Source organism: Leucoraja erinacea, chromosome 23 (genome assembly GCF_028641065.1).
Source record: "Leucoraja erinacea ecotype New England chromosome 23, Leri_hhj_1, whole genome shotgun sequence".
Classification (NCBI taxonomy): Eukaryota; Metazoa; Chordata; class Chondrichthyes; order Rajiformes; family Rajidae; genus Leucoraja; species Leucoraja erinaceus.
Window position 1 is genome coordinate 24,804,212 of NC_073399.1, and position 27,689 is coordinate 24,831,900.

Sequence of the window (27,689 nt, forward strand, 5' to 3'; positions counted from 1 at the left end):
CTTTAAATAACCCTCGGCAGCATCAGAGGCAGCGCCGGGCGTGAGGTGGGAAGCCAAGTTACAACGCACAGCGAGCGAGCGGGTAGGGCAGCTTGAATATTTCCAATGGTCAGTCATCGCATCTGACAGGAGCGAAGGAAAGACAAAAAAAAAGACAGCACCGCCACAAAGGGGAGGGGAGGGGAGGCAGATCAAAGGCAAGAAGAACAAGGGCACTCCCAAACAAAGAGGAAAGTCAATGCAACCATCAGAGGCTGCAGCAGGCGCAGCTTTGCCCTGTCCTTGCCTTTGCCCTGCATCTGGGCTGCACTGTGACCACACAACCCTGCAGGAAGGTGAGGAGCTTCGCGACTGCACCGTTATAGAATTAAATCGTGTATAATTATAATCGCCAGGAAACGATCATGTCACGAATGAGAGAGCGTATCTATTTGTTAATCTAAAAATAATAGCAATAATGGTGCAAGGATTAACAGTGCACCGACCGACGTACGCGATATTAAAATGGAAAGACTGTATTAGTTGCACGCTTTCCCCCCCTATATAGTATTTTTTTTATTGCATATATGTATTGCAATGTTGCTATATATATATATATATATATATATTTATACTCGCCGGCACACGCACACAAGTACGTGGAGCTTGCCTATCTGGAAGGGCAGGGAGGCACAGATGACAGTAAATAACTCTAAAAACATTGCATGGAATGCGGAATGAGAAGCTGCAAGGTAACCGCTGGCACATCTGCGGCAGCGGACTGCTTCGCTGGAACCGGGCTGAAGACAGTGCCTGTTCCTTGGTTATTTATCTCGGCTGCGCTGCCGCACCATGGAAGTCTCTTCTCGAAACTGTTAGCTTCAAACAGGGTTTTAATTGGCTTTTAATAGACAAAAGAAAAACTTCAACTGTGCTGCGCTTGGGAGATGTTGCGAAAACGATGTTTTCGTTTTGCATTTGACGGTGGAGGATACGAACAAAGATAAATGAGTGATCTGAAATAAATAAAGATAAATAAATGCCCTTTCAAAAGAGGCATTGTCAATACGGTTCTCAGAGGGAATAAAAGGGGTTATTTTGTTTATTGTCAACAATAATAATCTACCTAAAACAAACATGTCTTATAAAGATCTGTCAGTATCGGACGTGATGTAGATGTTGCTTTAAATAAAAGGCCGGTGCTCAAACCTGTACAAACGAATTATTCACTTAGTGTGTGTTTACTTGGTAGTGACGGTCGCGGTTGACAACAGCAGGAGTCTTTACTCCAGTGTTTTAGCTACGGCAGCAATATCTGCATGTCCTGATCTGCTTGTCAAGGTGTGCAATGAAGCCCACCTCTTGTTTTTACTAAACGTACCTGATACTATTGTCTTTGTGGCTCTGCCCCCCGCCCAGGCCTGAATCTCTAGCATTGTATCTTGTTCATGTTTATTGATCTAGTCTTGTTTGCGTCCCGGACACTCTTCTCTGCGCGTTGTAAATATTTGTTGTAATATTAATGAATGTGAAACAACCTTCCTTTCAATCAATGATCGCCAAAGATATTGTTTCTTAAACATCTCTTTGGTTTGAATATTTGGCAAAAGAGATGAGTTTTTTTTAACGCAGATGTGTTATATTCCTGGAATACGCCACCAGAAAGACTGCGGACGAAAATTCAACAATAACTTTTAAGTGAATGGGGTGTATGTTTACAATTGCAAGGGGATGGGACGAATCCGATATTTTTTTCAGAAAGGTGCAATTGGCATTCTAATGGCCTTCTGCATTTGTCATTCTATGGTTCTCAAATATTAATACGTGTGAATCACCTTTTAAATTAAGGCGTCATGAACACGAATATATTTCACCCATTCTAATATTTCACCGTTTGCTTATGTTGTTTTGATTAAACGATGCAATTTAGATTGCGCCAGTTTACAAAGTAGCTCCGTCTTTCAATGTCTCCTGACCTCCCTCTGTGGCTTTGAATGTTTTCTGACTAAAGTACCCTTGGGCAGCAAAATCCTTTATGGCAAAAATCTTCATTAACAAGGACTGCGGAGACAGGACACTCAACGGGATTAATATTCGTCGTGTCTTTTTGGGCGGGCTGGCGGTGACGCTTTATTTACAAGCAGCGGTTATATTGTTCTTAAAGGCACCATGTCTTGATGTGATGAGATGTGGAGCATTAGGCAGGCAGGTCACGCAGCATTAGCGACGACTGAAGCAGGGAGGAGGGGCGGATGGAGAAGAGAAAGGATTCGCACCGAGCGGGAGGGAGGGAGAGAGAAACGAAGTTCGGAAACGGGAAGAAAAAAGGGATACGTGAAAGAAAATAGCTAAAGTAAGAGGTAGTGGGTTGATGCGGGCGAGGGAGTGGAGGGGAGGGGGCGACACACTGGGAAAGAGAGCAAAGGCGAGGACAGCAACCAACGTCCCTCCATCTGGCAGTGTTCACAGTTCGGTCAACCCCTACTCACGTTTTGTATTTCGGTGTGTTTGATCGACTATGAGCTGTTCGAGTATCTCACAATGACCACCTCGGTGCTCACGGCTCGGTGCCAGTCTCTTGAATGAAAGCGGAGGGGGAGCGGGGAGACGCACACACTGTGTGGTCGGCCGCCTGTAGCGAGTGTAAAAATAATGCTTCTCCCCCATCCGCTGTGTTTTGTAAACGAGATCGTTGGAAGAGTCCAAGGAACGTGCTCTCTGCCTTGGCATTGGATTGCCGTGTGGTACCATTAGATGGAAGGAAAAGAGATCTCCCTGGCTCTCTGGGACCGCTTCAGTAAACGGGGGGGGGGGGGGGGGCAGTTCTCCTTTGCAAACCTAATTCACGACCTCTGCCGAGTTTGCCCTTGACTCATACTCGCAGCATGGTCGTCACGAGGTCGTAGGAGGTCTTATGGTGGACCGTGATGCTAGTCGTGGGTACTCGTGGCATCAAGTAGGTCAGGGCGTTTTTCTAGCCCGACGAAAAATGTCCACGAGTAAAAAAGGTCGTGAATTAGGTCGTGAAAGTGGGACAGGCCCTTTAATTAGCCAGCATCTCCTTTCCCACGGAAGCAGCGGTTATAAAAAAGAACTGCAGATGCTGGTTTATACCAAAGACAAACACAAAAGTAATTCAGCAAGTCGGGCATCATTTCTGAGAAAATGAATAGGTGACGTTTCGGGTCGGGACACTTCTTCAGACCTCCTTCAGAAACAGGGTGATTGCTCTCCCAATTTATCTGACATGTAAAATCTGAATTCAGTGTCGCAAGACTCGGAATCTCAGACGTTGAAGAGCATGTGGCCCAGGTTCAGACTGGAACCTACTCTGATTCGAGTAGTGTAAGAGGGAAATTCCTTCTCTCCAGAAATGCTGCCTGTCCCGCTGAGTTAATCCAGCTTTTTATGTCTATCTTCTCTGATTCAAGGTTACTTCTGGGTAGCCCCTTATTAACCTGACATCTTGTGATTTTGAGCCTGACTCTAAGGTGCCAATACTGCATCAGAGCTGAAGGAGGAACTGCAGGAACCTCTCAATTGTCAACCAAAGAATAACCCCAAAGAGCATCTCTTCTGATCAACTCAATCTTCATACCATATAACTATATAACCATATAACAATTACAGCACGGAAACAGGCCATCTCGGCCCTACAAGTCCGTGCCGAAAACTTTTTTCCCTTAGTCCCACCTGCCTGCACTCATACCATAACCCTCCATTCCCTTCTCATCCATATACCTATCCAATTTATTTTTAAATGATACCAATGAACCTGCCTCCACCACTTCCACTGGAAGCTCATTCCACACCGCTACCACTCTCTGAGTAAAGAAGTTCCCCCTCATGTTACCCCTAAACTTCTGTCCCTTAATTCTGAAGTTGTGTCCTCTTGTTTGAATCTTCTCTATTCTCAAAGGGAAAAGCTTGTCCACATCAACTCTGTCTATCCCTCTCATCATTTTAAAGACCTCTATCAAGTCCCCCCTTAACCTTCTGCGCTCCAGAGAATAAAGACCTAACTTATTCAACCTATCTCTGTAACTTAGTTGTTGAAACCCAGGCAACATTCTAGTAAATCTCCTCTGTACTCTCTCTATTTTGTTGACATGCTTCCTATAATAGGGCGACCAAAATTATACACCATACTCCAGATTTGGTCTCACCAATGCCTTGTACAATTTTAACATTACATCCCAGCTTCTATACTCAATGCTCTGATTTATAAAGGCTAGCATACCAAACGCTTTCTTTACCACCCTATCTATATGAGATTCCACCTTCAAGGAACTATGCATGGTTATACCCAGATCCCTCTGTTCAACTGAATTCTTCAATGCCCTACCATTTACCATGTACGTCCTATTTTGATTTGTCCTGCCAAGGTGTAGCACCTCACATTTATCAGCATTAAACTCCATCTGCCATCTTTCAGCCCATTTTTCCAAATGGCCTAAATCACTCTGTAGACGTTGGAAATAATTTTCATTATCCACAACACCCCCTATCTTGGTATCATCTGCATACTTACTAATCCAATTTACCACACCTTCATCCAGATCATTGATGTACATGACAAACAACAAAGGACCCACCACAGATCCCTGAGGCACCCCACTAGTCACCTGCCTCCAACCCGATAAACAGCCATCCACCATTACCCTCTGGCTTCTCCCATTCAGCCACTGTTGAATCCATCTTACTATTCCTGTATTTATACCCAACAGTTGAACCTTCTTAACCAACCTTCCATGAGGAACCTTGTCAAAGACCTTACTAAAGTCTATATAGACAACATCCACTGCTTTACCCTCATCAATTTCCCTAGTAACCTCTTCAAAAAATTCAAGAAGATTAGTCAAACGTGACCTTCCAGGCACAAATCCATGTTGACTGTTCCTAATCAGACCCTGTTTATCCAGATGCTTATATATATTATCTCTAAGTATCTTTTCCATTAATTTTCCCACCACTGAAGTCAAACTAACAGGTCTATAATTGCTAGGTTCACTCTTAGAACCCTTTTTAAACAATGGAACAACATGCGCAGTACGCCAATCCTCGGGGATTATTCCCGTTTCTAATGAAATTTGAAATATTTCTGTCATAGCCCCGGCTATTTCTACACTAACTTCCCTCAATGTCCTAGGGAATATCCTGTCAGGACCTAATACTGTCAGGACCTGGATAGGCTGGGTGAGTGGGCAAATGTTTGGCAGATGCAGTATAATGTGGATAAATGTGAGGTTATCCATTTTGGTGGCAAAAACAGGGAAGCAGACTATTATCTAAATGGTGGCCGATTGGGAAAGGGGGAGATGCAGCGAGACCTGGGTGTCATGGTACACCAGTCATTGAAGGTAGGCATGCAGGTGCAGCAGGCAGTAAAGAAAGCGAATGGTATGTTAGCTTTCATTGCAAAAGGATTTGAGTATAGGAGCAGAGAGGTTCTACTGCAGTTGTACAGGGTCTTGGTGAGACCACACCTGGAGTATTGCGTACAGTTTTGGTCTCCAAATCTGAGGAAGGACATTATTGCCATAGAGGGAGTGCAGAGACGGTGCACCAGACTGATTCCTGGGATGTCAGGACTGTCTTATGAAGAAAGACTGGATAGACTTGGTTTATACTCTCTAGAATTTAGGAGATTGAGAGGGGATCTTATAGAAACTTACAAAATTCTTAAGGGGTTGGACAGGCTAGATGCAGGAAGATTGCTCCCGATGTTGGGGAAGTCCAGGACAAGGGGTCACAGCTTAAGGATAAGGGGAAATCCTTTAAAACCGAGATGAGAAGAACTTTTTTCACGCAGAGAGTGGTGAATCTCTGGAACTCTCTGCCACAGAGGGTAGTTGAGGCCAGTTCATTGGCTATATTTAAGAGGGAGTTAGATGTGGCCCTTGTGGCTAAGGGGATCAGGGGGTATGGAGAGAAGGCAGGTACGGGATACTGAGTTGGATGATCAGCCATGATCATATTGAATGGCGGTGCAGGCTCGAAGGGCCGAATGGCCTACTCCTGCACCTAATTTCTATGTTTCTATGTTTCTATGACCTGGAGACTTATCCACTTTTATATTTTTCAAAAGTGTCAGTACTTCTTTTACTTTGAACCTCATAGTATCCATAGCTACTCTACTTGTTTCCCTTACCTCACATAATTCAATATCCTTCTCCTTGGTGAATACCGAAGAAAAAATATTGTTCAATATCTCCCCCATCTCTTTTGGCTCTGCAGATAGCTGTCCACTCTGTCTCTCCAATGGACCAATTTTATCCCTCGTTATCCTTTTGCTATTAATATAGCTGTAGAAACCCTTTGGATTTACTTTCACCTTACTTGCCAAAGCAACCTCGTATCTTCTTTTAGCTTTTCTAATTTCTTTCTTAAGATTCTTTTTACATTCCTTATACTCCTCAAGCACCTCATTTACTTCATGCTGCCTATAATTATTGTAGATCTCCCTCTTTTTCCGAACAAGATGTCCAATTTCCCTTGAAAACCAGGGCTCTTTCCAATTTTTACTGTTTCCTTTCAACCGAACAGGAACATAAAGATACTGTACTCTTAAAATTTCCCCTTTAAATGTCCTCCATTTCTCTTCTACATCTTTCCCATAAAACAAAATGTTCCAGTTCACTCCTTTTAAATCATCTCGCATCTCATCAAAGTTAGCCTTTCTCCAAACAAAAATCTCAACCCTAGGTCCAGTTCTGACCCTCTCCATAATTATATTGAAACTAATGGTATTGTGATCACTGGACCCGAAGTGCTCCCCAACGCATACCTCCGCCACCTGTCCCGTCTCATTTCCTAACAGGAGGTCCAGCACTGCCCCTCCTCTAGTAGGCACCTCTATGTATTGCTGCAAAAAACTATCCTGCACATATTTTACAAACTCCAACCCATCCAGCCCATTTACAGAATGTGTTTCCCAGTCTATGTGTGGAAAGTTGAAATCTCCCACAATCACTACCTTGTGCTTACTACTAATATCTGCTATCTCCTTACATATTTGCTCTTCCAATTCTCATTCCCCGTTTGGCGGTCTATAATACACCCCTATAAGTGTTGCTACACCTTTCCCACTTCTCAATTCCACCCAAATAGCCTCCCTAGATGAGCCCTCCAATCTATCCTGCCAAAGCCCTCCAATCTATCCTGCCAAAGCACTGCTGTAACCTTTTAATACCTTTTTAATTAGTCTAGAGATACAGGGGTTTAAGAGGTAGGATTTGCCCACTAAGTTTGCAATATTCAATTAGGTGTTTCTGCTCAGCTACAGCAGTGAAGTAAAACAGAAAGCTTCTCTAGGCAATGTGCTGTGCCTGAAAGTGCAAAGTTATTGGGCAAATCCTACCTCATAGATCCCTGCATCTCTCGGCTCATTAAAAGGTATGAACACGATGCAGTTGATCAGAAGAGATGTTTTACAAACCTATTATTTGTACATTGGACAGCAGGCAATATTTTATTCAATTTGAAAGCTGCCTTGCAATGCTTGATCCAAATGGCACTGAAACATTAATTGTCTCTCTCCACAGATGCTGCCCAACCTACTCAGTATTTCAGATTTTGTTCCAGTGATAACTAGTTTGATCTGTGTATTGATGTCCTGCATAATCATAGAGTAGTGATCAAATTGCCCCAGTATGACCATCTACTGAGGGTAGGAATAGGAGGATAACTCGGGTGAATGCCTGGCTGAGATGTTGTGGCTAGACTCGGAACCTCAGATGTTGAAAGATGTGTGGCCCAGTTTCAGACTTGGTGGCGTCTTTGCGAACAAGCTTCTTTATGGAACCTTCTCTGATTCAATATTTCTTCTCTGTAGCTCCCTTATTGACCTGAGAAGCTTTCTGGACGGTACATCTTGTGATTTTGAGCCAGACTCCAAGATGCTAATACTCCACCATGGAGCTGGAGGAGGCACTGCAGGAACCTCACAATGTTCAATCGATAAAATTACCCCAAAGAGTGTTTCCTCTGATCACTCCATCTACACACTTTTTTAATTTGCCTAGAGATACAGTGGTTTAAGAGGTAGGGTTTGCCCACTAAGTTTACTTTCAGGCACTGCTCCTTGCCAAGAAGAGCTTTTTTTACCACATTAATCTCATGGCCAATGTTGTCATTTGCTCCTGCAATGGACAACTTGAGCAGTGAATTATGGAGCATTTGAGGGAACTTGAACAGTGTTAATCATGTGCTACATTAATAGCTCCAATCCAAATGTAGTTCATGACTTGCAAATCTCTTAGAATACAGAGTTCAGGATGAATGCTATTATTTATTTCACTGATCCCATTACTCAGATCGGGGCCTTCTTCAGTCTGAGGAAGGGTTCTCACCTGAAAAGCCAACTATTCATGTTCTCCAGGGATGCTGAATGACCAGCTGAGTTATTCCAGAATTTAGTGTCTATCCATGGTAAACTAGCTTCTGCAGTTCCTTGTTTCTACTTCTAGACCCCATTATTCAATGAGATGTTTCTCTTCAAAATACAAACAGGGTAGAAAAGCTCCTCTTGGCAATGTGCTGTGCCTCAAAGTGCAAACTTAGTGGGATTTGTGAGGTAGGAGTTCTACCTCACAAATCCCTGTATCACTGGGCTAATTAAAAGGTGTGACCATAATGGAGTTAATCAGAGGAGTTGCTTTACCAAGCTACTGTTGCATATTGGACAGAAAGCAACCTTTTATTCTATTTGTTAAACTGCCTAGCAACGTTTGATCCAAATAACACTGAAACATTCATTCTTGCTCTCCACAGATGCTGCCCAACCTACTCATAATTTCAATTTTAGTTCAAGTGATAACTCGTTTGATCTGTGTATTGATACCCTGTAAAGACCAGTTTCCACATGTATGCAATCTAATGATACACAGAGGATAGGAATATGAATATAGCTCATGTGAGTGCCTGGCTGATGAGTTGTGCAATGTGCCAGGAATCAGATTTTTGGACCCTTTTTGCTCTCCAGGCATAATGTCTGGGGCAGAAATGACCTGGTCAAGAGGGGCGGGTTGCACCTGAACTGGAGGGGAACTGATATCCTGGCAAGCAGGTTTGCTAGTGCTACAGAAGGAAGTGACAGTAAATTCAGTAGATTGTATATGCAGGGGCATGACAGAGATGGAAGAAAGACGGTTGGATTCAATTGCGCTATTTCAATGCTAGAGACCTCACCGATAAGATAGATGAACTCATGGCCTGGATAGATATATCAAGTCAAGTCAAGTCAAGTCAAGTTTATTTGTCACATACACATACGAGATGTGCAGTGAAATGAAAGTGGCAATGCTCGCGGAAATTTGGCCAAGTGAGGAACAGGACTGGCAGCTTAATGGTCTAGGCCCTAGGGTACAGGTACATTCGTTGAGATAGAGATGGGGCTAAAAGAGCAAGGTAAGTTGCTTTATTGATTAAGGAGAATATTGTGGCAGTAGTCCGAGATTACATTGTTGAAGGAGGCTATATGGTTGGAGCAGAGAAATTAATAAGGGGATGATCACCTTGTTGGGATTGTGCTATAGGACAAACATGCTGTGATAGGGTTGTCATAGTGGGGGATTATAACTTTCCTGATGTAGACTAGGACAGTCTGAGTGCTCAGGGCTTAGAAGAGATGGAATCTGTCAAATGTATTCAGGAATGTTACCTCAGACAACATGTAGAGGCCCTGACAAGGGAGAGGGCACAGCTCGACCTACTTTTAGGGAATTGGGCAGGGCAAGTGACTAAAGTGACTGGGGAGCTTTTGGGGACCAGCGATCATAGTTCCATTAGCTTTAAAACAGTGCTGGTCCACAAGCTAAATTCCTAAATTGAGGCACTGTCAACTTTGATGGTATTAGGGGCAGGAACATGCAAAAATTGATAAGAGAATGTTGTTTGCAGCAAAGTGATGTCCAGAAAGTGGGATGCTTTTAAAATGGTTACAGTTATATTTCAAGGTATGCATGTCCCTATCAGAGTGGGGGACAAGACAGGTCGAGTAAGGAATCCTAGATGATGAGAGAAATTGAGGCTGTGGTGAGGAAAAAAGGGGAGACAAGGATCAGGTGCAGGCAGCGGGGATTGTGTTAATCTGGAGGAGTAGAGGAGATTGAGAAACATATGGAAAAGTTAATTAAGAGAGCAAAAAGGGGACATGGGATGGCACTCTCAGAAAAGGTTAAGGGGAATCCAAAGACTTTATATATACATTGATGGAAAGGGGGTAACTAGAGAGAGAGTATGGCCCCTCAGAAACCAAAATGGTTATCTGTGTGTGAAGCCACAAGAGATTGGCATGGACCACAATAATATGTCTCCTGTTTTTTCCACAATGAAAGATTAGGGAGCTTGGGACAGTTAATCGAGATGTGACTGATTGATACGCCAAGTTCGACCGAGTTCGGCCCACCAGGTTCAAGCCAACCATCGATCAATCATTCACACTAGTTCTATGTTATCCCACTTTTGCAACCACTCCCTGCACATCAGGGGCAAATTTACAGTTTCCAATTATCCTATAAACCCACACATCTTTGGGATGTGGGAGGAAATCGGAGCACCTAGAGGAAAGCCATGCAGTCATAAGGAGAAAGTGTAAACTCTGCACAGATTGCACCTGTGGCCAGATTCGAACTTGGCACTCTGGAACTATGAGGCAGCAACTCTACCAGCTGCGCTACTGTGCTGTAGTTGACGACTGTCCATATTACAGTCGAGGAGGTGCAGGGCATCCTAAGACGTATGAAGTACCTACTAGAGAAGGGGCAGTGCTGGACCTCCTGTTAGGAAATGAGATGGGTCAGGTGGCTTTGGGTTGGGGAATGCGTTGGGGAACAGTTGGGTATGCGTTGGGGAACAGTTCGGGACCAGTGATCACAATACCATTAGTTTCAATATAATTATGGAGAGGGTCAGAACTGGACCTAAGGTTGAGATGTTTGATTGGAGAAAGGCTAACTTTGATAAGATGCGAAAGGATTTAAAAGGAGTTGGGACAGTTTGTTTTATGGGAAAGATGTGGAAGAGAAATGGAGGACATTTAAAGGTGACATTTTAAGAGTACAGAATCTTTATGTCCCTGTTCGGTTGAAAGGAAATAGTAAGAATTGGAAAGAGCCATGGTTTTCAAGGGAAATTGGACACTTGGTTCGGAAAAAGAGAGAGATCTACAATAATTATAGGCAGCATGGAGTAAATGAGGTGCTTGAGGAGTATAAAGAATGCAAAAAGAATCTCAAGAAAGAAATAAGAAAAGCTAAAAGAAGATATGAGGTTGCTTTGGCAAGTAAGGTGAAAGTAAATCCTAAGGGTTTCTACAGCTATATTAATAGCAAAAGGATAACGAGGGATAAAGTTGGTCCATTAGAGAATCAGAGTGGACAGCTATCTGCAGAGCCAAAAGAGATGGGGGAGATATTGAACAATTTATTTTCTTCGGTATTCACCAAGGAGAAGGATATTGAATTATGTGAGGTAAGGGAAACAAGTAGAGTAGCTATGGAAACCATGAGATTCAAAGAAGAGGAAGTACTGACACTTTTGAGAAATATAAAAGTGGATAAGTCTCCAGGTCCGGACAGGATATTCCCTAGGACATTGAGGGAAGTTAGTGTAGAAATAGCAGGGGCTATGACAGAAATATTTCAAATGTCATTAGAAACGGGAATAGTGCCGGAGGATTGGTGTACTGCGCATGTTGTTCCATTGTTTAAAAAGGGGTCTAAGAGTAAACCTAGCAATTATAGACCTGTTCGTTTGACGTCAGTGGTGGGCAAATTCATGGAAAGGATACTTAGAGATAATATATATAAGCATCTGGATAAACATGGTCTGATTAGGAATAGTCAACATGGATTTGTGCCTGGAAGGTCATGTTTGACTAATCTTCTTGAATTTTTTGAAGAGGTTACTAGGGAAATTGACGAGGGTAAAGCAGTGGATGTTGTCTATATGGACTTTAATAAGGCCTTTGACAAGGTTCCTCATGGAAGGTTGGTTAAGATGGTTAAACGATTGGGTATAAATGCAGGAATAGCAAGATGGATTCAACAGTGGCTGAATGGGAGAAGCCAGAGGGTAATGGTGGATGGCTGTTTGTCGGGTTGGAGGCAGGTGACTAGTGGGGTGCCTCAGGGATCTGTGTTGGGTCCTTTGTTGTTTGTCATGTACATCAATGATCTGGATGAAGGGATGGTAAATTGGATTAGTAAGTATGCAGAAGTGTGCAGATAATGAAGAGGATTTCCAAAGTCTACAGAGTGATTTAGGACATTTGGAAAAATGGGCTGAAAGATGGCAGATGGAGTTTAATGCTGATAAATGTGAGGTGTTACACCTTGGTCATGTTTGACTAATCTTCTTGAATTTTTTGAAGAGGTTACTAGGGAAATTGACGAGGGTAAAGCAGTGGATGTTGTCTATATGGACTTCAGTAAGGCCTTAAACAAGGTTCCTCACGGAAGGTTGGTTAAGAAGGTTCAATGGTTGGGGATTAATGGAGGAGTAGCAAGATGGATTCAACAGTGGCTGAATGGGAGATGCCAGAGAGTAATGGTGGATGGTTGTTTGACAGGTTGGAGGCCAGTGACTAGTGGGGTGCCACAGGGATCTGTGTTGGGTCCACTGTTGTTTGTCATGTACATCAATGATCTGGATGATGGTGTGGTAAATTGGATTAGTAAGTATGCAGATGATACTAAGATAGGTGGGGTTGCGGATAATGAAGTAGAGTTTCAAAGTCTACAGAGAGACTTATGCCAGTTGGAAGAGTGGGCTGAAAGATGGCAGATGGAGTTTAATGCTGATAAGTGTGAGGTGCAACATCTTGGCAGGACAAATCAAAATAGGACGTACATGGTAAATGGTAGGGAATTGAAGAATGCAGGTGAACAGAGGGATCTGGGAATAACTGTGCACAGTTCCCTGAAAGTGAAATCTCATGTATATAGGGTGGTAAAGAAAGCTTTTGGTGTGCTGGCCTTTATAAATCAGAGCATTGAGTATAGAAGTTGGGATGTAATGTTAAAATTGTACAAGGCATTGGTGAGGCCAATTTTGGAGTATGGTGTACAATTGTGGTCGCCTAATTATAGGAAGGACGTCAACAAAATAGAGCGAGTACAGAGGAGATTTATTAGAATGTTGCCTGGGTTTCAGCAACTAAGTTACAGAGAAAGGTTGAACAAGTTAGGGCTTTATTCTTTGGAGCGCAGAAGGTTAAGGGGGGACTTGATAGAGGTCTTTAAAATGATGAGAGGGATAGACAGAGTTGACGTGGATAAGCTTTTCCCACTGAGAGTAGGGAAGATTCAAACAAGGGGACATGACTTGAGAATTAGGGGACAGACGTTTAGGGGTAACATGAGGGGGAACTTCTTTACTCAGAGAGTGGTGGCTGTGTGGAATGAGCTTCCAGTGAAGGTGGTGGAGGCAGGTTCGTTTTTATCATTTAAAAATAAATTGGATAGTTATATGGACGGTAAAGGTATGGAGGGTTATGGTCTGAACGCAGGTGTATGGGACTAGGGGAGAATACGTGTTCGGCATGGACTAGAAGGGTCGAGATGGCCTGTTTCCGTGCTGTAATTGTTATATGGTTATCTGGTTATAAGGTAGATAAATCGCCTATGCATGATTAGATATATTCAAGGACACTGTGGGAAGTGAGAAAAGAATTGCAGGAGACCTGATTGAGGTTTGTGAATCATTGATAGACATGTGTGAGGTGCCGGAATACTGGAGGGTGGCTGATATATCTCCATTTAAGACGAACTGCAAAGAAAAAAATTGAAGTATAGACCAGTAAGCCTAACATCTGTGGCAGGAAAGTTCCTGGAGAGGAGTCTGGGGGATAAGATATACATGAGTTTGGAAAGGCAGGAGGTCATGTCTCATGTCAAGTTGATTGTGTTTTTGAAGAAGGTTTGCATACTGGGCTATTCTGGTTAGATCGCATCCAAGTTGAGCTAGCTAACTGGATACAGAATTTGCATCATGGTAAGTAGCAGAGAGTAGTGATGGAAGGTTGTTTTTTGGATTGGAAATTGTCAGGACCTGAGAGGATGAGTTATAGGCAGAGGTTGGGCAAGCTTAGACTTTATTCCTTGGAGTTCAAGAGGCTGCAAGAGAAACACCGTGAATTGAGATCAGCACAGATTAGGTTATTGCTCAGATCTGATTTAGTCTTCATTTTCTGCTTTAATAGAATGTAAGAATTTAGCCTGGGGATAATGACAGGTTTTCACCAAGTTTTATCTTCCCACAGGGAGAAGGATCTGAAGGCAGTGCCAGAGCTGACTTTGGTCCGACTGCAACCATGAACTCTTCATTGATGACACGTGGAACCAGTGATGTTCTGGAGGAGCTTCAGTTGCTCACAGCTCAGAACCTGGAAAGGCTGGAGGTGAATAAGTACTACGAGGTGATTAGGGAGCTGGGAAAAGGCACCTATGGCAAGGTGGACTTGGTTATCCATAAAGTCAGAGGTATGTACCAATTGCAGATGGTCCTTCTTCACTGCAATCAGTAGCTTGGGACTGTACTGAAACCACCTTTTGATAACAAGCATCAAGGCTTGTTATCAACTTATCAATCAACTTAATTACTAGTTTTCCCCACCAGAATCCACCCAATATTTCTATCCTCAGTTATTCGTGCTTCAACATATCCCCCCCCCCCTAGCAAACAGGCTAGCTTTGTTCAATTTGTTCAATTATGTTCACTAAGCTGCAGAAAATATGCCATTAAGCTGGAAAGAGTTCAGAAATGATCTACAAGCATATTGTCAGGACTCGAGGGACTGAGTTATAGGGAGAGATTAGGCAGACTGGGAGTTTACTCCTTGGAATGTAGGAGATTTGCCAGTGATCTTATAGAGATCTATAAAATCATGAATGACATGGACATGGTGAATGCACTCAGTCTTTTCAACAGGATTTAGACATCAACAATCAATCAAGCATAGATTTAAGGAGATAGGGGAATGATTTAATAGGAAATTGAGCAGCAGCTTTTTCACATAGATGGTGGTGGGTATATGGAACAAGCTTTCAGAGGACATGTTGTACATGAACAGCTTTAAGGGAATTTGGGCCGGCACGTGGATAGGAAAGCCTCAGTGGGATATGTGTCAATTATGGCCAAATGGGAGTCCTGCTCAGCATGGACAAGTTGGGCTGCAGGGGCTGTTTCCATGCTCTGTGACTCCATCACCAGGAAATGTTTCACACACGTTCATTCATTGGCATTCCACAGTTCTCTGATGTATGATGGTGCACACCAAAGAAAACCCTGGACTCTTGCTGAAATGCTTGAATGTGCGTCCACATAATGAGTAGGCCTACCTAAGTGTAGGCTTGTGTACAGCCACTCTGACTCATGGTGGGGCACCTGCACTTTGCTGAGGGCCTAGTATCCTCATTCCAACCTATGTTTGATCTTCTCCCTTTCACCCAGGCTTGGGAACCTAGATATGGATGCACTCACTCTGGCTCTGAATTTATTCACACGTTCAGCCGTGAATTTAAGTGAACTCGAGTTCTTGACCAATCCTAATAGCTTGACCATTTTCATAAATTACCAAAGTCTTCAAGTCCCAGCTGGTGTTCACCAATACAGAAGGTGAAACATAGCATAATGAGAGTACCACACAGAATGGTTTATTTAAGTACTATTTGTGAGAACATGTGTACAAATTAGTAAGTATTTTTCTCACATCATAGCCATGGCCTTACTCAAATCATTCGTCACTAATTGTAAAGCACATTGAATATTGTTTATTTTGCTCCATTTATCTATGTAAAACCAGGCCCTAAGCTTGGGGCCTGTTGTGAAGGGCCCACACACACAGGAAAGTGCCGTGCAATTGTATGGCTCATCTTGGGAATATCATCTCTGTTTGTGTGGTTGAGTTAGTTATTTTGAGAGCAGTATATTGTCCATACCCTGGGTGTGTTCACCTACAGGTGTAACTGCATTAGGTTCAGCCCTTGTGGTAACAGCACAAACCTGTTCATGATGCGATCGTTGACGTGTTAACACAACCAACAGTTCCAGAATTAGAAATGCCATGGGGCCACACCTTGGGTGGAGATATATCCATCAATTCTGAGCTCTGCAATAGGAATTTAATAGGAAGCTAAATATGTGCCTGACAATAGGACTATTAATTCCATGCACCAGCCCAGTTTGTCTTTGTTCTTGTGCCCTATACCACATGCGTGTGCATTCTTTGTATGGGAGCATTTGTTTCTGCAGTGCTGCAGAATTTGTCTGTCACATTTAAACATCATCAGAGAGAAATTCGGAACCCGATATGGAAAATAAATAGCTTGCATTTATTTCTCTTCTCAACATATCCCCAAAGCCCTTTGAAGCATGAAGTATTTTTGGGTCACTGTAATATGTAAAAATGCAGTAGCCTACAACCTTCTTGTTCAGAGAAATTAGCACAAAATCCTTGCAACAGGAAGGGTCTCAACCCAAAACATTTGACTGCACATTTCTCCCCTCGGATGCTGCGTGACCCACTGAGCCATCCAGCAATTTGTCTCTTGCTCCACTTTCCAGTTTCTAGTCTGGGTGTAAACAACACTTTTCCACGCTGTATCTCTACACTAAACTAATAAGATATAAATCAGATTGAAGGTTCACCAGCAGATGGAATTGAAATTTTATAATAGATGGCACTAGTGTAGGTAAGTGTTAATGTGCAGGAAACGCTGGTTGGTGAGGACTCAGTGATCCGAAGGGCTTGTTTCTGCGAGGTATCTCAACACTAAACTAAACTAAACACTCGTGTTTCACACTGGCAGAAACGTCTTCCAGCTCTTTAACACAGAGGAATGATGGAGAGTATGATCTGGGAAGTCACCACCCAGATCCAAATGCCCCAGCCAGTTAAACATGCTTTCTTCAATTCTTTGAAGTCCTAATTTTCTTAATTATCGTTGAGAATGAGGAAATAAATATTTTTGTAATTACTATGGTTTTTCTCCTGAGAACAGCTTTACAAAGTCTTAGAAACATAGAAACATAGAAAATGGGTGCAGGAGGAGGCCATTCGGCCGTTCGAGCCAGCACCGTCATTCATTGTGATCATGGCTGATCATCGCCTATCAATAACTCATGCCTGCCTTCTCCCCATATCCCTTGACTTCACTAGCCCCTAGAGCTCTATCTAACTCTCTCTTAAATCCATCCAGTGACTTGGCCTCCAATGCCCTCGGTGGCAGGGAATTCCATAAATTCACCTCTCTGGGTGAAAACGTTTTTTCTCACCTCAGTCTTAAATGACCCCCCCCCCCCCTTTATTCTAAGACTGTGGCCCCTGGTTCTGGACTCACCCTACATTGGGAACGTTTTTCCTGCATCTAGCTTGTCCAGTCCTTTTATAATTTTATATGCTTCCCCTCATCCTTCTAAACTCCAGTGAATACAAGCCGTCTTTTTAATCTTTCCTCATATGACAGTCCCGCCATCCCAGGGATCAATCTGCTTCAATCACAAGGATGTCCTTCCTCAAATTAGGAGACCAAAACTGTACACAATACTCCAGATGTGATCTCACCAGAGCCCTATACAACTGCAGAAGAACTTGGGGATTCATTTTTGATTGCTGGAATTATGGACTTCTGACCCAAGCAACTTTGAAACAAGCTAAGCATACCAGGATCCTTTTACCCCTACTTCATTGTTAATTATTTAACCCAGATAGGGCCAGAGTCCCGGGTTTGATCCCAACTACGGGTGCTGTCTGTACATTCTCCCCGTGACCACGTGGCTTTTCTTTAAGATCTTCGGTTTCCTCCCACACTCCAAAGGCGTACAGGTTTGTCGGTTAATTGATTTGGTAAATGTAAAAATTGTCCCTAGTGTGTGTAGGATAATGTTAATGTGCAGGAATCGCTGATCGGCAAGGACTTGGTGGGCCAAAGGGCCTGTTTCCGTACTGTAACTTTAAACTAAGCTAAATTAAAATAAAATTTACCAATAGAGTGAAAAAGCATAGAAACAGGCCTTTCACTCACATGTCGACTGATAAACATGTCCTATTATCAACCTGGTTGCGTTTGGCCTATATCCCTACAAACCTTATCTCCCCATGTACCTGCCCAAATGTTTCTTGAACATTGTGATAGTATCTGTATCAACGACCTCCTCGCTCATTCCATAAACCTACTACCCCTTGTGTGAAAACAAGGTTGCTCCTTGTGTTCTTAATAAATTTCCCCCCCTCCCCCCTCACCTTAAAACTATGTCCTTGATTCCCCAGCTCTGGGTCAAAGTCTGTGCATTTACCCTGTCTATTCCTCTCATTATCTTAAGAAAACCCATCATCCTCCTGCGCTACAAGAAATAGAGTCCTAACCTGCTCAACCACTCCCCATAGCTTAGGCCCTCTAGTCCTGGCAATATCCTTGTAAATCTTCTCTACACCCTTTCCAGCTTGACTGTCTTTGGATTTAAACCCACATTTGGGTCAATCTCATTGAGTAACCAGGGAGGTGATGTCTGACACTCCTGCCAGCCCACATAACAACTGCCCCTCACTGCATGTCAAACAAATTCATCACGCACAAAACATTTTCAAGACATTTCTGAATTTGAGCAGGTGTTCTCACCCTGCATTTCTCAGGCACTTAGTTTGCTTTAAGCATCAGTGGAGTGCTGCAGGATTACTAGAAATGCGAAATAAGACTTCCTGATTCTATACCATGTATAATGGCGCAGACTTCATTCAGTTGGATTGGGCATGCATTGTGCCTTAGGCAATACATATATGCTTTTATACAGTGCCTTTATGTCCAGAATGCACAATTTTTTAATGACTGGATGAGCACAATTTCTCCATGTTATTGGGGTATTGCAATATACCCCACTTGCTCTGGAACGAGCTGCCAGAGGGGGTAGTGAGGCAGGTACTATCAAGATGTTTAAAAGACATTTGGGTACATGGATAAGATAGGTTTAGGATTATGGGTCAAACATAGGCAGGTTGAACTAATGTAGATGGTGCATGTTGGTCGGCGTGGACAAGTTGGGCCAAAGGGATGGTTTCCATGCTGTAAGACTCAATGACTTGGTTTTCAATGTAATGGACAGTTTTCAATCCATACTAACACGCTTCTTCCAATATCTTGGGCTCTTAATTTATGCACCGGCTTCTTATATCCACCTTGTCAAGTCCCTTGTAGAAATCTAAATACACTACATCTACAGGTTCTCCTCTGCGAACTGAACCCATCACATCTTCAAGATTCCGAACAAATCTGTCAAGTATGATTCTACTTTCATAATGCCACTGACCAGCTTTGATTATGTTAATTTTTCCAAAATGAATAGTTATTTCATCCTTGATTATTGACTCAAACATGTAACCAATAATGGAGGTTAAACTAACCGGCCTGCAGTTTCTTACCATGTGTTTTCCGTCCTTTTTAATAGGGAAGTCACATTGTCTCCTGTCCAGTCTTCTGATAGCCTCCCTGAATTTAGTGAGTTTGAAACATTTTAACCAATAGGTCCACTGCAGCCACTTCCTTTGAAATCCTTAAGTACAGATCGAATGTTGTATTCGGGCAACACAATATACCTGCATTGTCTTAGGGCAATGCAAAATAGGCTTATTGTATTGGGAATGCTGCAGCTATACCTCAGAAGACTGCAGTTCATGCAGGATAAATATGTTTCTAGTGATTATTAAGTGTTGCACTGCCCTCACAGCTTATTCTACATTTGGTGCAAGCCGCAATCTTTATGAATTTTTTTCAAAGACTGACTTTTATAACATCCTGAAGTATTAAACGTTAGGTTTATCTCCCACTACCACCAATGGTTGAAAAAAAATCAACAGATCCACTAAAAAATTATAATTGGGCCCATGAGCCCTAAGTTGCACACCAGGTGAATGATGAATATTTTCTTTCTTGCTACAGGTACCAAAATGGCATTGAAGTTCCTGAGGAAGAAAACCACCAAACTGAAGAGTTTCCTCAGAGAGTACAGCATCTCACTTTATCTGTCAGCTTCACCTTTCATCATTGACATGTTTGGAATAGCCTTTGAAACTGATGAGTATTATGTGTTTGCCCAGGAATACGCAACCGCAGGGGATCTGTTTGACATAATTCCACCCCAGGTATACAAGCAAGTTCATGTTGTGTCTTACCTTCTACTCTATAGTGTTCTTTAGTCCTTTGATCATTTGCCATTATCCTGTTGCCTTCCATACACAAGGCTCAATTGTTTCTAAGCAAACTGTCGGAGAAACGCAGCAGGTCAGGTAGCATCTGTGGAGGTGTGGCCGAGAGTGGATGGGGGCTACAGTGCTTCCCGGATGCCAAAGGCAATATTTTCATTTATGCTCACTTTTTGGTGGATGGTTGTTTGTCAGGTTGGAGGCCAGTGACGAGTGGGGTGCCACAGGGATCTGTGTTGGGTCCACTGTTGTTTGTCATGTACATCAATGATCTGGATGATGGTGTGGTAAATTGGATTAGTAAGTATGCAGATGATACTAAGATAGGTGGGGTTGCGGGTAATGAAGTAGAGTTTCAAAGTCTACAGAGAGATTTATGCCAGTTGGAAGAGTGGGCTGAAAGATGGCAGATGGAGTTTAATGCTGATAAGTGTGAGGTGCTACATCTTGGCAGGACAAATCAAAATAGGACGTACATGGTAAATGGTAGGGAATTGAAGAATGTAGGTGAACAGAGGGATCTGGGAATAACTGTGCACAGTTCCCTGAAAGTGGAATCTCATGTAGATAGGGTGGTAAAGAAAGCTTTTGGTGTGCTGGCCTTTATAAATCAGAGCATTGAGTATAAAAGTTGGGATGTAATGTTAAAATTGTACAAGGCATTGGTGAGGCCAATTCTGGAGTATGGTGTACAATTTTGGTCACCTAATTATAGGAAGTATGTCAACAAAATAGAGAGAGTACAGAGGAGATTTACTAGAATGTTGCCTGGGTTTCAGCAACTAAGTTACAGAGAAAGGTTGAACAAGTTAGGGCTTTATTCTTTGGAGCGCAGAAGGTTAAGGGGGGACTTGATAGAGGTTTTTAAAATGATGAGAGGGATAGACAGAGTTGACGTGGAAAAGCTTTTCCCACTGAGAGTAGGGAAGATTCAAACAAGGGGACATGACTTGAGAATTAAGGGACTGAGGTTTAGGGGTAACATGAGGGGGAACTTCTTTACTCAGAGAGTAGTGGCTGTGTGAAATGAGCTTCCAGTGAAGGTGGTGGAGGCAGGTTCGTTTTTATCATTTAAAAATAAATTGGATAGTTATATGGACGGGAAGGGAATGAAAGGTTATGGTCTGAGCGCAGGTATATGGGACTAGGGGAGAATATGTGTTCGGCACGGACTAGAAGGGTCGAGATGGCCTGTTTCCGTGCTGTAAATTGTTATATGTGTGATATGTTATATGGTTATGTTTGGATGTTCCATATTGCTTTTTTTTATGGTTACTGTGAAATAAAAGCCAAAAAAAAGGTAAGATGTGAACATGGATAATCATAATTAAGAGAAAGTGGAGAATCTTTGTATAAAAACAATTTATTGTCACAGTCAAAAATAGTTGAATTGTTACCCATTCCTTTTATTAAAGTCTTAAGGGCCTGTCCCACGAGTATGCGACTGCATGCGGCAAGCGCGACCTAACGTGATCGCTTGAGCCGTACGGCCTCGCGGTGCCGGTCCCACTACGATCGCCGGAGCCGTATTGTGCGGAGCTGGTCCCGACATCGTGCAGGGCTACGAAAAACTGATACTGTTCAAAAATTCCGCACGGCAACGGCCTGCCGGCCCGCAGCCACATTGAGGCCGAACGCAGCACTTCGACGGGCCGTATGCACCGTCTCGACGCCGTACGCAGTGTCTTGATAGCGTATGCCTAGCGCGAACTTCCCGCGGACTTCGCCCGAACATCACGTCAACTCATACAGGAACAGTCGACCTTTGTCCGTGTTATAGGAAAGATATTGTTAAGTTGGAAAAGGTGCAGTGAAGATTTACGAGGATGTTGCCAGGGCTTGAAGACCTGTTATAGGGAGAGGTTGAGTAGGTTAGGACTTTATTCTTTGGAGCGCAGAAAAATGATGGGTGATCTTAGTGGTATATAAGATCATGAAAGGAATAGATAGAATAAATGTACAGTACATTTACCCAGAGTAGTGGAATCAAAAACCAGAGGACATAGGTTTAAGGTGAGGGGGAAAGATTTAATAGGAACTTGAGGGGCAACTGTTTTACACAAAGGGTAGAAGCTATATAGAATGAGCTGTCAGAGAAGGTAGTTGAGGCAAGTACTATCACAAAGTCTAAAAAACATTCAGACAGGTACATGGATGGGATAGGTGTAGATGGATATGGGCCACACGCAGGCACGTAAGACTAGTGTGTTTGAATGGGTTTGAAGAAGGGTCCTGACCCGAAAAGCCACCCATCCTTTTTCTTCAGAGATGCCGCCTGACCCGCTATTACTCCAGTAGTTTGTGTCTATCTATTGTGTCCACCCCATGTCGGTCAGTGTGGGCAAGTTGGGCCGAAGGGCTTGTTTCCACACATTATGACTCTATGAAGTCACCAATACTATAATTGTTGAATTTCACATCGTTCCTGGCTCTGGAATCTAACTAAAAATATTTTGACTTTTATCCAAATACCAGGCTTGGGGAAAAGTCTAGTGTCTCAATTTCTGGAACAAAGATCCTTCATCCATTATGATTCGTCTTCAAGCACTTTGTCAAGGGTCAGTCTGTTTTAATTTATTTAGGAAAGCCCTGTGGCGTGGCAAGTAGAGCTACTGCGCACAGTACCCAAGACCTGGGTTCAATCCCAACTTCGGGTCCAGTCTGTTTGCACATTTAGACTGTGACCACATGTGTTTCCTCCAGGTGCTCTAGTTTCTTCCCATGCCCCAAAGTGCAGGTTGGTAGGTTAATTGGCTGTTATATATTGCCCCTAGTGTGTAGATGAGTGGTCAAATCTGTGGGGAATTGATGAGTATGTGGGAGAATAAAAACTGGATTGATGAGGATTTAGTGTGAAGGTGACAGCCTCCACCCTGTATATATCTCTCCAAGGACCTTTATTTTGTTGGCCTCGGGTTGGGGTTACTTATCAGAGTGTTCATTCTTTGTTCCTATAAGTCAATGTTCCTGGGTACATAGTTGAATGAGAGGGAGTTGTGGCCCAATTCACAATGAAGAGTCCAGTAACAAATGTAACCTGCCTTCCATTATTCTCTCAAAGGTTGGTCTTCCTGAACAGATTGCCAAGCGCTGTGTGCACCAAGTTGCCTTAGCTCTCGACTACCTTCACAGCAGGAAGCTGGTACACCGTGACATCAAGCCCGAGAACATCCTTATCTTTGACAAGGAGTGCCGCAAGGTTAAACTGTCAGATTTTGGAATGACTCGTCGGGCTGGTACTCCTGTCAAGCGAGTGAGTGGTACCATCCCTTATACTGCCCCGGAACTCTGCGATGCTTCCAAACATGAGGGCTTCTCCGTGGAATACAGCATTGATGTCTGGGCTTTTGGGGTGCTACTCTTCTGCATGCTCACAGGAAACTTCCCCTGGGAGAAAGCCCTGCTCTCAGACTCTTTCTACGATGAGTTTGTAAGATGGCAAAAGCGTCGAGGATCCAACATACCGTCACAATGGAGGAGGTTCACTGACGATGCTCTCCGTATGTTCCGGAAACTTCTGCCCATAGAACCAGAGAGAAGATGCTCAGTCAAGGAGATATTCAGATACCTGAGTTATCGGTGGATGCTGGACACAGATTGTGGCAACAGCATTGGTGACGCAAGCTCTTCCTCCGAAGAAGATCTAGTGGCCAGGATGAAGCAACAGAGCCTGTCCCCTGTGTGCAGTGTTGCAAAGAACACCATCTCTATGGAGACTCCATCATCGCGCTTCACATCCATGACAACATCCAGCTCCCTCTCTTCAAACAGCAGCTACGAGAGGGCATCAAGAGAGAGCAGCAACACCAGGATTCTGGTCACAACACCTATTGAGATCTGCGTCTAGCTTACACTGAAATGTCCAGGATGTGGGTGGTTTTGAGTGTGACAGGATTGTTTTACAGAGTAACAAACTTATCCTTACTGCGAAAATTATTATTTGTTACTTTGGGAGTCAAAGTGATCTATCGGCGAGGGCTCAAACTCCAATTGGGCTTTGATTCAGCCATTGGTTTACAAAGTCTTCACCCTCAGCTCATTCTCACCAGTTGTGACTTACGTTGCTTTGTGTCTTTGGGTCAGGTAGGATGAAGGATGAGACACAGTGGGTGACATCAAGGGATGAACTAGCACATGGGTCCAAAGAAACAGGGCAAGGCTGTTGCAAGGATCTCAACCGATTAGGATCAGTTTCTGTGGAAGAATCCTATTTTTCAATTATATATTACAAGCAAATGTCAAGGGCATTGTCCATAGGTATGACAGCTGTTGCTGTTCAAATGGCTTTCCTCCTAAGGGCTTGGTAGTGTTCACCAGAAGGAGTGATCACTCTGCACAAGTCATCTTTAATAACACTCGCCTTTCACTATTGTGAATGTGACTTCCCACATCCAAACACACTAATTTTGGTTCTGATTTTTTAAATTTCAATTTAAACTTGTTTTGTACCTGGAAGCTTTGGCCCTCCTTCCCATGCACTGCTATCATGTGAGCTGACAACTTGCTCTGAACATCTTACTGAAGAACCAGTAGTAGACTAACTTTACAACACTGTGGAGTTAATATTCATTCACCAAACCAAGTGGCGTTTAGATCATTGCTAGAATTAGATAGGTCCAGTGATGAGTTAGTTTGGTGCAACAAGCTCAGTGCTGAGAGATATTCTTTTATAATTAAAACAAAATGTTATAAGTGAGAGCACCAACATCCAAAGCATGCCTTCCCCACCTCTCAACAATCCCTTGCATCTCGGCATGGATGAGTTGGACCAAGTGGCGTGTTTCTGTGGTATATGTTCTGTACCTGTCCTTTGAGTGAGTGCGTGCTTGAGAAGGTGGATTAATATATCCATTTTATTTTTGAGTCGCATGTAAGGCCTGAATGGAAATGATGCATACCTCAGTGTGTTGATTTCTGCTTTAGCACATCCGAAGCAGTAAGGTTTAGGTAATGGTGGCATCAGGTGTGAGTTCCAGCGTCAGTGCCAGCTTCTCCACAGGTTTGTGGGGAGTTTCTCTGAAGAGCCGCTGGAGGTTGAACAAAGCCAGGTTGCAATCCCTCTCAATGTCTCCCATCGGAGTAACCTGCAGCAACCATTTGAAAGGACAATCGATCAACCGGCCAGTGAATGTTTTTTGGAGATTATGATCTGTTCCTATCTCTGAAGTAGCACAGTGGCACACTGTCCAGTAGAGCTTCAACCTGACTTGCAATGCTGTCTATGTGGTGTTTGCACATACTTCTTGTGATTCGTAGCTTTTCTCCGGTTGCTCCAGCTTCCTTCCAGAACCCAAACATGCACATTTTGGCAGAGTAGTTGGCTTCAGTAAATTGCCCCAGAGTATACAGCTGGGTTGTAGAATCTGGATGGAGTTGATGGGAATGTGGGGAGAATAAAAACTATGATTAATGCAGGATTAGTGTAAATGGGTGGTTGATGATCAGCAACAACTTGTTGGGTCAACGGTCAGTTTCTGTGCTCTATGACTATGTTGATTTTGATTGATCTTTTGGCAAATATTCTGTTGTCTTTAACTCCCAACCCAAACCCCAGCCCCATCTATATAACAAAGAAACACTAGTTTCTTCCCACTGATTACCATGTTGTGCAGATTACAATCCTTCCGTAGATTTACTGCACTTATAAGAAAACCAACTCTGCGAGGTGATTTCAAACTTGAGGCATGCTGAGCATTCAGGTAGCAGCGTAATGTTCCTGTGGGAGAGGTGCGAGTTATCTAGAAAATTAAAGGAGTGAGATTTATCTAATCCTCTCAATGAAGGTCAAAGACTGCGGGTGATATTAACCCCACCTACCCAGTTGTAAACACTCAACAAATTAAATTGAAGCAGGAATGTAAAATGGAAGATTGCTCATTGGTGGTCTGGGATCTCTTTCTATCTTGATTGTATTAATGTGCTGTTCTAGTGGTGGAGTCCAACCATTCATTTGCAGGCAACTGACAAAGTACCATTGGGATTAGTTGGCATTGCCAGTCAGTATCTTCCAATCACACAGTCCTTCCACCAATTGAAGTAATGGCATTGTGTGTCTCAAACATGAAATGTAACAGAAGCTGAGAAAATTAGTTGGATTCCTGGAAGTCTTAATTTTTTCTATTGGGTAGGAATTGAGTTTAACAACCTTAAAAAAATGCTGGCATGAGTAAAAAGCTATTTGCACCTGACGGAGTTCAAGTGTCCAAACTTAGCATTCAGGCAAGAGGTTATCTGTGGCAACCATTTGATCAACTGGCCACTGAACCTTTTGGAGCAATTATGAAGTGTTATCTATTATGTGTATAGTTGTGAGGCTCCTGCTATGCTCTTTCACTTCTGGTCTGAGATGCTGTTCCCTAAAAACATCCAGCCCAACCCCCTCCTCTGCACTCTCAACCCCCCCTACCCCACACCCTGTCCTTTACCCATCCACATGTGCAAAAAAAACAAAAAATTTAGATTAGGGTTTCTTACAGATTACAATCTTCACTGTGCTTACAAGATAAATGTTTCTAATGTTAACGTGTGTGCAATACGTTCTATTTAACTATTTACCACATATTTAACAAACTTTTACAATGAATTGTCATAGTTTTTTTATTAATTAAAAAACTGAAAACATAGGGCTATGAAAAGGGCATCACAGAGCTTTACGTGACGTATTCTGCACCTGTAATAACTCTACAAAGATTCTCGTGTGTTACTCGATTTGGAACTCTGCAAGAAGGAGTTGGGGTTCGGAGCAGTCCAGTGAAGTTTGGTTCATGTGACCTTAGGGTGGGTGGGTGGGTGGGAGGTGTTGGAGAAGTGGTGTGTTGGGGGGGGGAAGGTGTGGCAGGACTACAATCCACTCTTCACTCCTTCATTATTGCCATCATTCAATTTGACCTTAGCCATTGGTGAAAGGCATGGCGGGGACGAGGATCAATGGATGCTGCTCGATATTTAATGAGAATCTTGAAAGGAATAATTTTTGATAGAAAACTTCCAAAGAAGACCAGAGGGTGGAATCAGTAATAAGCCTATTTACAAAGACTATATTTGAACTGGGAATCTTAGTTAACTGATGCCCTGCATTCTTCTAATGACTGGCAGAAGTGCAAAACAACCTAGACTGTCAATGTCCACCTTTTCACTTTAGAAATGCACTTATTGCTTCTTGTAGACAGTGCAACACTCCCATATATAGTATCAAGGACCTCCCTCCATTGACCCAGTCTCCAAGATGTAGTGTGGGCTATTCAGTTGCCAAACCATGTGTTTGAATTTTAGTGCAATGGGTGTGTTTCTATTCAAAATTCTTCAGAGTTTCGTTCCTCAGTGAATGGTGTGTCGTTTAACTGTTTGTGGTTTGTGACAGCAATGCATTCTTTTAGTGTGCAGAGTTTTAGCTCTTAGCTAAAATGTTTCCTGAGCTCTTCTGTGAGCCATACGATCGATTCAATGGTTGCAATGCAATTTGTCTTCCTGTAAGACTTACTTTATAATTTGATTAAAATTAAAATAAAACAAC

The 27,689-nt window shown here is 42.9% G+C and overlaps 1 protein-coding gene across 2 annotated transcripts; it reads left to right on the forward strand.

Moving 5' to 3' along the window:
- LOC129708400 (serine/threonine-protein kinase SBK1-like) lies at positions 1 to 27,689 on the forward strand. Of its 2 annotated transcripts, none has more exons than XM_055654119.1 (4): positions 1 to 82; positions 14,243 to 14,462; positions 19,914 to 20,116; positions 23,238 to 27,689. In XM_055654119.1, exons 2-4 carry the CDS (start codon positions 14,294 to 14,296, stop codon positions 24,021 to 24,023), a joined length of 1,158 nt encoding a protein of 385 aa, XP_055510094.1. In that variant the 5' UTR covers positions 1 to 82; positions 14,243 to 14,293; the 3' UTR covers positions 24,024 to 27,689. The 2 variants fall into 2 exon arrangements, with proteins under 2 accessions (XP_055510094.1, XP_055510093.1); XM_055654118.1 differs by having other exon boundaries at positions 14 to 335.

Bases quoted from the DNA above. Each gene is read 5' to 3' on its own strand.
- LOC129708400 (XM_055654119.1), top strand. From the start codon at position 14,294: ATGAACTCTTCATTGATGACACGTGGAACCAGTGATGTTCTGGAGGAG. The intron at 14,463-19,913 runs GTATGTACCAAT...TTCTTGCTACAG, and splicing joins GGTTATCCATAAAGTCAGAG to GTACCAAAATGGCATTGAAG. The intron at 20,117-23,237 runs GTATACAAGCAA...ATTCTCTCAAAG, and splicing joins TTGACATAATTCCACCCCAG to GTTGGTCTTCCTGAACAGAT.